The 12884-nt window shown below is 43.7% G+C and overlaps 1 protein-coding gene across 3 annotated transcripts in view; it reads right to left on the bottom strand.

Moving 5' to 3' along the window:
• Positions 1 to 2536: 2536 nt before the first annotated feature.
• LOC109253957 (adhesion G protein-coupled receptor E1) overlaps positions 2537 to 12884 on the bottom strand; it is an 87393-nt gene continuing 77045 nt past the window's right edge. For all 3 annotated transcript variants that reach the window (XM_053897429.1, XM_053897430.1, XM_053897431.1), the window contains 6 exons: positions 12213 to 12448; positions 9124 to 9190; positions 7794 to 7885; positions 4905 to 5073; positions 4691 to 4795; positions 2537 to 2897 (listed from right to left, as the gene is read on the bottom strand). In XM_053897429.1, the coding sequence (XP_053753404.1) occupies positions 2892 to 2897; positions 4691 to 4795; positions 4905 to 5073; positions 7794 to 7885; positions 9124 to 9190; positions 12213 to 12448 (675 nt within the window). In that variant the 3' untranslated portion in view covers positions 2537 to 2891. The remainder of the gene's footprint in view (positions 2898 to 4690; positions 4796 to 4904; positions 5074 to 7793; positions 7886 to 9123; positions 9191 to 12212; positions 12449 to 12884) is intronic.

The following is a 12884-nucleotide window of genomic DNA, read 5'->3' as shown; positions in this document are numbered from 1 at the left end:
TCCTGATAGCGAAGAGGAAATGAAGACCCAAATCCTTCTTCTCGTAGGTTCCAAATTGTTGCAGTTAAATACAAAATGTTGATGATCCATTGGTTACTGTATTTGCAGTGTGATTACTACAAATAACACTTCAGAGCAAACCACATGTGAAACTCCATGCCTTAAAGCAATGATACTTGCTTGCTACTCCTGAGTCTATGGGTTGGCTGAACAGCTCTGCTAATCTTAGCTGGGCTCACTCACGTGGTTACAAGTCAGCCAGCTGGCTGACTGAGGACAGCTCCAGCTGGTATAACGGGATGATGTGGCTCTCCTCCATGTCTCTCACACCCCTCCAGCAGGTGAGTGGGGTATGTTCTCAGGGCGGAGGCAGGGATGCAAGAACAAATAAAACTAATCATGTCGAGAGCAAGAAGGAATGCACACCCAATTTCAAAACCCTCTGTCTTTGATCATTCTCTTGACCAAAGCAGGTGTTAAGGCCAAGCCAGAGTGAGAGCAGAAAGAGGTTACAAAGTAACGGGGAAGGGGTGTGAAGAGATACAGGCCACCTCTTGAGGCCATGGGTGTGATCAACCTACCACAAGTGGTGTTGGGTAGGAGTCCTGCCATCTCTTGCTTCAACACCCCTTAGAACTGTCGCCTCTGTATTGAACACTATGGACAAGCCAAGCCATGAAGACCAACCTACCTTAGATGAACTCATGTATCAGCTTCCTTCTCAAACTGTGACTGCCATAAATAATAAAGACTGAGCCTCCGGGCACCTGGGTGGCTCAGTCGGTTGAACATCTGACTTCGGCTCAGGTCATGAGCTCACGGTTCATGAGTTTGAGCGCTGCGTCGGGCACTGTGCTGATGGCTTGGAGCCTGGAGCCTGCTTTGGATTCTGTGTCTCCCTCTCTCTCTGCCCCACCCCCAATAGCACTCTGTCTCTGCCTCAAAAATAAAATAAACGTTAAAAAATTAAAAAAAATGAAAACATTAAAATTTTTTTAATGTTTGTTTATTTTTGACAGAGAGAGAGAGAGAGAGACAGAGCATGAATGGGGGAGAGAGAGAGGGAGAACCAGAATTCGAAGCAGGCTCCAGGCTCTGCGCTGTCAGCACAGAGCCCGACACACGGCCGGAACTCACGGACTGCGAGATCATGACCTGAGCCAAAGTCGGATGCTCAGCAGACGGAGCCACCCAGGCGCCCCAAAATAAACTTTTTAAAAAAAGACTGAGACTCCATCTACCAAGTTTAATGTTATCAAATTGTCCAACACATGATCATTACTAAGTTAACTGAATCTTAGGTGGTAACTTGATCCAAAGTAAATATCTAGTCTTTCCTCTGTATCCTCAAACTAAAAATTTCTGGGGTCAAAGGAAGAGAAGGAGAGGAACAAGGAGTCTGGAAGAGGAGCTCTGTGGTCAAGAGCTCACAGCCTAGCTCAGCCACCTGAGGCTGTGTGATGTTGAGAAAGTTATTTAACCTCTCTGAACCTCAGTTTCCTTACCCTCAAAATAGAGAGTAATCATTCATTTGCTCATTCATTCAACATACTTAAGGAGAATCTACTAGAATAATTCCCTGTAATTATAGAGCTCACTTTAAGCTGGAGATGCTGGAGAGAAAGAGAAATTTTAATACAGGGCTAGAAAGCATGAAGCCCTCAGGACACACAGAGAGGCACATCTAATCCTACTTCAGAAGATTCATAGAATGCTCCTTCATGGAGTTGATGACTGAGGCTCAAGAAAAAGTAGAAATTAGCCAGATTTTGAGGAAAGGTGTCCTAGGAAGAAGGAATGGCAGATGCAAAGTCCAAAAGCCAAGAAGATACTTGGCTTCTGGTTCTAAGGACAAGCTCTGCTATCATTATGGCAAACTGAAGAATATTCCAGAATATTCTAGAACATTCATTCATTTATGTATACAACACAAATCCCCTGGGGCGTTCATTAAAATGCAAGTTCTGGTTCAGCCAATATGAGGTGGGTCCTGAGATCCTACTTTTCTAACAAGGTGATGCTGATGTATCTGGTCCACAGACCACACTTTGAGTCGGGAGGTATTAGAGTGGTCATGGAAGGGGGGACTCTACATTTCATTGGTCCAATTTTAGTATATGTGCAGCCAAAGCGAGCACAGAGGACACCTACATTTAAAACTTTCATCTCCCTCTTCTCCCTCTGGCAATCAGGACTTTACGGAGGATGGAGGCCAAGGTGGGATGGTAATAACTTTGTGAGCAGTGTGAATCCTAGACGAGTTCCAAGGAAGTTCCTGGAAGGAAGAGAGATGTTGGTTCCCTGAAAGGTTCCAGGAAACCAAAACACTTTCCAAAGGGTGTTGCCATCAAGCACTGCAGCCCTCCATGAAACACTGGGGTCCTGCCCCATCCAGAGCTCCTACTCACCAATAGAGCTCTTGGAAGCGTTTGTGCAAAAGTAGTCTATAGGTCTAAGTGTTTTATTCATACCCTGGGCCACCATTACTGTGACACTGTTTCTTTAAAAGCAGCAGGAATCTTTGTCAAAGGCTAAGTCAGTCAGTCATATGAGAAATAATTTATTGAGGGCTGCTCTGTGTCAGGCACATGATAGGTGCAGGAGAAGTACACTTGGAGCCATACAACAATGAATTTAGAAGAAACCAAAATGGTAGCCAGGTAATCTTGGTCATGCCGTTGCACTGGGATCTGTTGCTTCCACAAAACTCTGGGAACTCAAAGAGCAGAACTGATAATCTGAAACAGAAATTCTTGCTTCCCAGAGAGTTCTGGGGCTGGCAGGATCCCACATCTGCACATTAAGCTGGGAAGAGATTTCAGAGAAGGCTCCGGTAGGTATCTGCTTTCCTCAAATGTTGCTTCATAGCATACTGGCAGTAAGAAAGATCTTTAGCCCTGTGAGAGAGAGATCAGAATTAGAATCAGCAGCAGGACGAGTACAATGTGAGTCTAAGGGTTTTAGAAATACTTGGGTCTTATAAATACAGAGAGAGAAATATGGAAACAAACACTAGAAAGATAAACATTAAAACTTTAACAGGGCAGTCTCTAGCGTGGCAGGCACTGATGGCAAACTCTAAAGCTATTCTCAACCTCTTCACCATGAATAGCTTCCACTCTAGAAGAAAGCCAAATACTTGCTTTGTCAAATTTCTTTAAAACTATGTATGGTCAGGTGATACAGTTCTGACCAATTAGTAGAAGGGAAGCCCAATGAGGGGTTTCTGGGAAAGATTTTATTTCCTGTGGAAGGAGAGTTTGTGGCTTCTCCCTACCCCTCTTCTTGCCTTCAATGTGGTTGTGATGTCCGGAGCTATGGAAACCATCTTACAACAATGAAAATCCTTTGATGAAAAGTCAACAAGCTCATAGTGGAATGCAAAAGTAGAGAAAACCTAGATCCTTTCCAACACCCCTGAGCAACATAACCAATATCAGCAACACCTAACTCTGGGCTTCTATTCTTGCAAAAAAAAAAAAAAAAAAGAGTTTTTTTCCTATTTAATTAAGCCACTGAATCTTAGTTACTTGTTCTTGGAATAAATCAGTGAAAAAAGTAAAAAATTGTAATGGGGGATAGGAGAGCTATTGTGTAAAGTGTAATTTTACAACTCTGTAGATTTTAAATCAATGATAGCAATGCAAAATCGTGGAATTATGTGTAAAAATCAGTCTTGCTTCCATTTGCACATTCATTTCAATGTTTCTGAAATTAAATATGTGTAGTGTAAGTCATGTAATCCATACATTTAAATAATTTGCTTTCATACTATATAATAAGAAATTTTATATATTGTATATCACTGTATAATTATATAATATATAACTTTATAATTATATGTATAATCCTATTTATATTTGTGTTATATATAAAATTATCTTTTTTAAAAATTTTTTTATTTTTAATTTTTTTTTATTTTTTAATTTTTTTTTAACACTTTATTTTTGAGACAGGGAGAGACAGAGCATGAACAGGAGAGGGTCAGAGAGAGGGAGACACAGAATCTGAAGCAGGCTCCAGGCTGGCAGCACAGAGCCTGACGCGGGGCTCGAACTCACGGACCGAGATCATGACCTGAGCCGAAGTCGGCCGCTTAACCGACTGAGCCACCCAGGCGCCCCTATAAAATTATCAACAAGATGTTATAACTGATTCAAAAAAGAATGCAAGGAACAGACCTATGTCTGTTTTATGTAATACATATATATATATATATATATATATATTACATTATATATACGTATATGTATTACGTAAATATATATAATGTATACTATCTATAATGTATGCAATATATAAGATATATATGATACCTCTTACATAATACATAATATACATTACATCATATGTATGTATGTTCTGTGAATTTTCTTTTGAGCCAGTTTAACATCTGCCTCACTTCCTCACTGATTAATGAGTAGAATAAAATCCTTAATGTATTCTCATCTTATATCTATATAAGTCATTTTATCTTCTTTAGTTCACACAGCTACCATGGGGCAAAGCTGGGATTTAAGCCCAGGCTGCCTGGCTCCTGGACCCCAACTCTTGAACCCCACGCTTTGTCGAATGTGCAAATATACGTGGACACACAGCTCACAGCAGGTTCTCCGTGCACAGCACTGGTACTGCTAAGAAGTGGCAATTCCATTTGAATGGAAGCTGCATAGAGCACACTGTCTCTCACCGATTTAGAGGTGGAGGGGACAGAGGACAGTAACATCCCTGAGGTCTGGGACTCAGGGCTACGTTTGGTCTTCCTGGTAATGCACTTCCTGTATTCTTCCCGCACCTGGAGGAAGAGACAGGTCACAAGGAGATGAGTGATTCCTAGATGCAGGCACGTGGCTGACACAGGTGTGTTCCCCAGAAGGACGGGGTCAGGAAGGGCAGTGCTGTACCTGGCGGTTGAGCAGACAGTGAATGATGAAGATAAAGGTCCCCTGCAGGCTGTTGATGATGGTGAACAGGTAGGCCATGATACTGGCCATGGATCCAATCTGGAAAATGCCCAACACCCAGGAGCACCCCAGGATGAAGAGCTGGGCAAACGCCTTGAACGTCAGTAACCTGGGGGGAGAGATTTGCAGAGGATAAGGTTCCTGGAAGTGGCTGTTGTCCTCATGGACCAGGCTGCCACCATATCACCCGCCACCTGGGTGGGAACAAACGTGGGGTAGAGTCTGCAAGCCCAGAGGCAGGGAAATCGAATCCTATTGGTATTTAAAAGGCAGCTGGCCTACAGATACACAATGCACAAAGATGTGTGGATGTATATATAATGCAATATTGTTTAGAGCGATCAAATGCTTGGAGGACCCGCAGGTCCAATAACTGGGGAATGGTGACGCCATAAGTATGAAATACGATGACATTTTTCTTGGAGAAAAACTCACATAACATAAAATGCACTATTTTAACCATTTAAAGTGTGCGATTCAGTGGCATTCGGCACATTCACAGTGCTGTACAAACATCATCACCTCCCAGTTCTAAGACAGTTTTATTGCCCCGAAAAGAAACCTACACCTATGAAGCATTCGTTCCCCACCCCACTCTTCCCCCAACTAAAGCAACCCAAAGGTTCATCTGATGATGAATGGATAAAGCAAAACATGGTCCGTCCATACAGTACAATATTAGCCATAAGAAGGAATGACGGCTGATAACCTGCTACAATGTGGACGAAACTTGAAGACATTATGCTCAGTGAAAGAAGTCAGACGTAGAAGGACACAGAGTATATGCTTCCATTTGTAGGAAATATCCAGACTAGGCAAATCTATAGAGACTAAAAGCAAATTATAGAATCATTTTTTTAAATGAGATGAGAGTGACCATATACTATAGGGGGTAAGGGTACAGGCTCTGAACACCTGTGGATTTGTGCCTCAGTTTCTTCAAGTTGGTATAGAGATAATAATACAATACCTACAGGGTGGTATTAATTGTTCTACAGATTAAATGAGATGGTAAGTCTCTAAGGATGCTTACAGCAGTGTCTGGCAAAAAAACCATTTTTGTTAGTTTTTAACCACAAGTATTGAGATGAAATCAGCTACCTATTATGTAGGGGAAAAAAAAGTTCAGAATGATATGTATACTATCCTATCATTTATGTAATCAGAATGTGGATGTGTAAGCATAGAATATTCTAGAAGGAAGCTCAATTCAAGTGATAATGGCTGCTTAGGGTGGGAGAGATCTGGGAAGAGAGAATTATTTCCCATGTATTCTCTTTTGTACTGATTAATTTTTCTTACCATCGCATGTATTAATTTTGTTTTCAACTTTCTGTATCAACTTTTAAATATTTAAAATTTAAAATTTAAAAATATTTAAATATTCAAATTTTAAGATGGATGAGGGACTGGACACCGATAGGAAAACAAGCAAAGGACATCATATGGTTCCTGACAGTAAAACCTAGACAATGTCTGACTTTGGTAAGTTCTTTTTTTTTAATGTTTATTTATTTCTGACACAGAGAGAGAGTGCATACAAGCTGGGGAGGGGCAGAGAGAGGGGGAGACAGGATCCAAAGCAGGCTCTGCACTGAGAGCAGAGAGCCAAATGTGGGGCTCAAACTCCTGAACCCTGAGACGAAGATCATGAGATCATGACCTGAGACGAAGTCAGACACTTAACTGACTGAGCCACCCAGATGCTCCTGACTTTGGTAGGTTCTTAAAGTGAAGATTAGTTGAGTGATGAAGTTAAAAACACAAATAGTCTATAAGAATATGAAAATGTCCCACATCTGTAATATAGACAAAACTAAAATAATAGGATAGTATATTTCACTATTATATCAGCAAAACATCACAACAAAAATGATAAACCCCAGTGTTGGCTAAGCTGTAGGTAAGCAAGCACAATCCAACCTGTCCTTTAACTCAGGCAATTTCACGCCTACTGTTATGATCAAATAACCACAGATGTGGAAAAAGATCTATCTACAAGGGTATTTGAGACCACACTGCTTATAATAGCCCTCCCCTTCCCCCCTAAAAAAAAAAACAGTAACAACTTGAATGTCCATGAATAAGGCATGATTTAAATAAGTTGTGCTGCATTATTACATTGAAATGCTTTACAAAAAATGAGAAAGATGTTGTCAAAGAATTTTTTTTTTAATTTTTTTTAACGTTTATTTATTTTTGAGACAGAGAGAGACAAAGCATGAACGGGGGAGGGGCAGAGAGAGAGGGAGACACAGAATCGGAAGCAGGCTCCAGGCTCTGAGCCATCAGCCCAGAGCCCGACGTGGGGCTCGAACTCACAGACTGCGAGATCGTGACCTGAGCTGAAGTCGGATGCTCAACCGACTGAGCCACCCAGGCGCCCCAAAGAATTTTTAAATAGAAAAAATATTCATGACATTAAGAGAAAAAATGGCCCTAAAAATTGAGTAGATAGTATGCTTCTATTTTTGTAAATATACACATATAGTTATGTGCAGTAAATGAATTAGAAAATGTATTAATGGTTACAATATATGAAATACTCACCCTTCCTAGTAACTGTATTAATTAATGCTTCATAAGCCACAGTAAGTGGGCAATGTTAATATCCCCAGTATACAGATAAGGAAACAGTTTCAGAGAGGTTGTGTAACTTGCCTAAGGCCACACAGCTTGTAAATGGCAGACCTGGTGTCTGAGACCCCAGATCTAGAAACTGTGCTGTTCTGTCCTGGGCACAGGACTAAGCACACAAAAGGTACTCAGGGAATGTTTGTGGGAAGAATGAAGGAGACTGAGAGAGAGGAGGGGAAGGAAGGACTGTACCTGGTGTCTTTGAGCGTGGAGACCTCAGCATTGACACTGGAAAGCTTCTGCCTCAGGATACACAATGTGCAAGTCAGGAGGATGGAATTGATCTACAGAGTCAAGCAGAAAGGACTGAGATGTTGGGTGTGTACAAATGGGCAATGGCCAGACCACCCGCCAAAAACCCATAGTGTGCGGCTATCACTCCAGGAAGCCAAGTAATAAGCCCTACGGCAATCAACCCTAAACAGCCAGCTGTTGATTGTTGGCTCACAGCCTCCCTAACTTCTGCCCTCATTTCCAACATAGGACCCAAAGGAAAAAGCAGAATGTGATCTTATTTGGAGATAGGGTCTTTACCAGAGGTGATCAAATTAAAATAAGCTCATTAGAGCAGACCCTAATCCCACATAACCTTATAAAACAGGCAGATTTGGACACAGAGGCAGACATGCACAGAGAAAGCCAAACATCTATAAGCCAAGGGACTCCTGAGTCTACCAGTCTCTTGGTTAGAAGACTGGAATGGAGGGGCACCTGGGTGGCTCAGTTGGTTGAGCTACTGACTCTTGATTTAGGCTGAGGTCGTGATCCCAGGGTCGTGGGATTGAGCCCCACATCAGGCTCTATGTTGAGTGTGGAGCCTGCTTGGGATTCTCTCTCCCTCTGTCTCTCTCCACCCCCCGCCCTTCGCCTCTCCCCCTGCCCCCTGTCTCACACAAAATAAAAAATAAAGAAAATAAGACTGGAACAGATCCTTCTCCTGGGCTTCCAGAGGGGACATAGCCCTGCCAACCCATCGATGTTACACTTCCAGCCTCCAAAACTGGAGTGGGAAAGTTCACGGAAGTCTTCCTGGAGGATGCCAAATTCTGTTGTTCTAAGCCACCCGGTTTTGATACTGTGGATACTGTGTTTGTGATACACAATTTTTATTTGTCAGTTATACCTCAATAAAGCTGAAAAAAGCTGAAAAAAATCTCTAGGCTTCCCTTTCTTCCATCCCACTGTTTTCTTCTCACCCCCCCCCCCCACCAATTTCTCTCCATTCCTTCCTTTTCTCTCACTCAACATCTATCCCCAGAAGACATCAACAGACCCATTCTTACTGAAACACAAAAGACAGATAAGATTGTGTTCCCCTCCAGGAAATTTGCATGTTGGCAGAGGAAAGAAAAAAAAAATCACAAGTCAAAGAAATTGCACTCTAATTTGGAAATCTCAAGAACCAGGGATCAGAAGGGAGAATGTTTGGCCTCAGCTATAGGCAACATTCACTGGCACTTCTTGGTTCCTTGGGTTTCCTTGTTTCTGCTCCCGAACACCCTGCACCAAGCAATTTGCTTACCAGGATGATGGTGCAGACTGGTCCCAGGAAGCTCCAGACGAACCCTGTCTCTGTGTTCAGCCAACAGCTACCAAGAGAAACAGGAGTTGGTGCCTGTTTAGTTCTTGACCCTACAGTTACTCAGGCCCCAACAAATCCACTAATGGAGGATATTATAGGCAGCCGACCCTGAGATGCTCTCATGACGGGGCGGGTGACAGTTCAGTTTTCTTTGGCCCACATCTGCTGTCAGACCTTCTTCCTGGGCAAACGTTCCTGAAGTGTTCACACGGTGTCCAGAGTAGAGCTCGCCCTCAGCCCGTAACCTTTGCAACCTCTTCCCTTCTGTTCAGACCTCTTTACTGGCCCACCTGGTCATTCAAATCTCAGCTCTAATGTCATCTCCTCTGAAAAGCCGCTTGGGACCCTCCCTACCCCTCGTCTTTTTCTAGCAGAGCATAATGCTTTTCTTTTTTTATAGCATCTCTCGGTATCATAAATCATGGTGGTTTGTTTCCTTGAAAATTGTCCTTCTCCGCCTTTCCAGACTATGAGCTGTATGAGAATCTGGACCTCGAGCTTTTGTTTGTCTCCAAATACCCAGCACTCAGTGCAAAGCCTGGCATGGATGAGGCATTCCATAATTATTTCTTAAATGAAGGGAGGAAGGACTAGGAGGGAGAGAAGGCATTGCCTCTTTCCTTCAGGCCTCTGGTAGATTTTTGCTGTTTTTACCATCTGACAACCATTCCACCCGTGTTCAGGAACCGCACCCCAATATTCCTTCAGCGGAAGTGTGCCTTGCCCCCACAAGAGAAGGAAAATAATCAAGGTTGGCCAACCAGATGTTCTCTCCCCGGAATGTGAGTCTCCAAGTCGTAGCAATAAAAAAGGTGGAGATTGCACAGAAGAAGCCGTCTCTGCTGTTTCAGGAACAACAGCTTCAGTAAATAACAGCCAATTCCCTTATAAGCTTCTGCAACTCCTCCTGGAAGCATCAGACTGAAAACCCTGGAGAATTAGTTCTCCTGGGAGCAGCCCTCGACCAATGGCTGCTGCGACAGAGATGTATAAATATGCCCCCTGGGTGGGATTTTGGAGGCACACGCCCTACACAGTTTCCCAGGGATACCCGCTGGGATGGAGCCTGTTACCCACAGCTGCACCTGCTCAGAATGCACCCCATGTTTGCTCCTTCTCTCGCCCCACTCCCCGGTGCTTCTTCCTAAGGTCATCTCAAATCCTTCTCAATACTACTCCTGTCTTTCAAAACGTTCTGTGGTTCCCACCACCTGGAAGGTATTCTCCAAATTCCATGCCCCTCCCCCTCTCCCCCCCATCTTTCAGTCCTATCCATCTGCTCTCCAAACACACCTTAAGCCCTCCCTTGGGCAAGCTATTGCCCTCACCTATGTTGCCACGACCTTTCCTCTTTGCCTATGTACGTTTCAATAGAGCTTAAGGCTCATTCAAATTCCACATCCTCTAGGAAGCCTTCCATGAACCTTCCCACCCATATACCATCATCCTTCTCTGGCCTGTGTCAAGGCTTATGTTACCCACATCAACATCAGGCACTTCATCATGGTGGCCTTGCACTGTCACCACCATCCCCTGACAAGGCAGTCAGATCCGAACTCAGCTTGGACATTTATTAGCTGTGTGACCCTGGGCAAATGCGCTGAGCCTCTATTTCCTCTGAAGCTACCATTTATTAAGCTGTTACTTTATGTACCGCCATGTGCAACAGCACAGGTTGCACACTGCACAAATCTGGGGGACATTATTTACACCGTATGCAATGGAGACTCTTAGTCCTCGCACATAGGATTTCTGTTGAGAAGTACCAGAGATAATACCTGTTTGTAAAGCTTACAGGATTTAGATTTGATGAGTGCTCACTTACTATGAATTCCTTTCCCTCACCCCTTATCTCATGGCCTCACCTATAAACCATCAGTAGTAGGCAGGGAGGAAACCTGAATATTTAGTCCCCTAACCACAATTGAGCGATGCCTATAACACAGGGTGATGAGTGCGGGCCCTGGGATTGCAAAGACCTAGATTTGTGTCCTCACGCTGCCCTTTATCAGTGTAATGGCAAGAAAGCTTCACTTTCCTCATCTGTAAATTAGAACAGCACCGCTATCTCAAGGGTCTGTCATATGACGCAGTCACTTAGTCTCTGCCCTAGCCACATACCGCTTATCGTGTCATTTACCTGATTTTATTGTATTTATTTAAAAAAATTTTTTTTAACGTTTATTTATTTTTGAGATAGAGAGAGACAGAGCATGAATGGGGGAGGGTCAGAGAGAGAGGGAGACACAGGATCCGAAACAGGCTCCAGGCTCTGAGCTGTCAGCACAGAGCCCGACACGGGGCTCAAACTCACGGACCGTGAGATCATGACCTGAGCCGAAGTCGGACGCCTAACCGACTGAGCCACCCAGGCGCCCCTCATTTACCTGATTTTAAAAGTTGGTTCATTTTTTTAAAACTTACAAATGGGCTCATGTCTATATCATGAGTTTGGCTGGTATGCTGGCATTTTTTTCCCCTGATGTCCCATAAGATAAATACAAAAATATTTTTTGTATTATACTTACCAGCATACTACCCAAAATCATCTCGCATGCAGCCCTGTGACAAACACCGTTCTAAATGTTTTGCAGGTAATAACTCATTTAACCCTCACAACACTATGATGTAGGCGTTGCTGTTAGCTTCTATTGTATGGATGAGGAAATGGAAGCCTACAGAGGTTAAGTAACTCGCCCAAGGTAGCCCAGCTAGAAGGTGGTGGAACCAGGACTCAAACCCAAGCAGGTTGGCTCCAGAATCCATGATTTTTAAACTGTACAACCGAGTTTCATTGTTTACACCACCACCGTTCACCTGTTCTATAGTGCAAACAGTGGCTCCTGGATTTGTGCAGTGTGCAAGTTGTGCTACTGGACACGGCAGCCCTGAGACCCACAAAGCATAAAGAGCTCAATAAATGGTAGACACAATAACCAGTCATGTTACTGCTTTTCTTGTTGTTCGTGTAATCGTCATCGTGAACCATGACAGCAGGGTCTTCAGGGAGAGAGAAGGATATGACTTACCGATTACGCATCCCATAACCCTGTGGTTGCACACCGGCTGAGACAGCCACCACCAGCCCTGGGAGCCCGTAGCCAAAGGCACAGAGGTACCACATCTTGATGTTGCGAGAGCTGAAGTAATTCATCACCTTCAGGTTCCTGACCATAAGAAAGAGCATCACAGCCTCCACCAGCATCCAGAAGAAGCAGGCGAGGAAAAGGTAGTGCAGGAAGCCTGCAATGATGGCACAGCCTGTCTGGAGAAGAGAGGCACACCCACTCAGGACCCCCGCCCCCTCCAAGGAGCAGGTTCAGGTGACAGGGCGGGGGTGCTACTTTGATTGGAATTCCCAAGTACAGCCTACTCATTCATCCCTTTGGTAGGGTGGCCATTCATCCCTTTGGTAGGGTTTGCCCGGGACTGGTGTCTCCCAGGACATGGGACTTTTCAGTGTTAAAACCGGGAGAGTTTTGAGAACAGATAGCTGATCGCCCTACTTCAGAGGATGTTTGAAGATATTCAGTGTGGGGGTCAGCACACTATAGCCATCAGGCTGGCTGCCGGTTTTGTAAATAATGTTTCACTGGCACAAAGCCACATCCATTTCTGTATTTTCTATGGCAGTTTTCATGCTAAAACAGCAAAGTTGAGTGGCTGTGACAGAGACCCTAGGATCTGCAAAGCGAAAAATA

This window comes from Panthera pardus, unplaced genomic scaffold (assembly GCF_024362965.1).
Source record: "Panthera pardus isolate Hobbes unplaced genomic scaffold, ASM2436296v1 HiC_scaffold_8, whole genome shotgun sequence".
Taxonomy (NCBI): Eukaryota; Metazoa; Chordata; class Mammalia; order Carnivora; family Felidae; genus Panthera; species Panthera pardus.
This window is presented reverse-complemented; position numbering and strand designations above follow the sequence as displayed.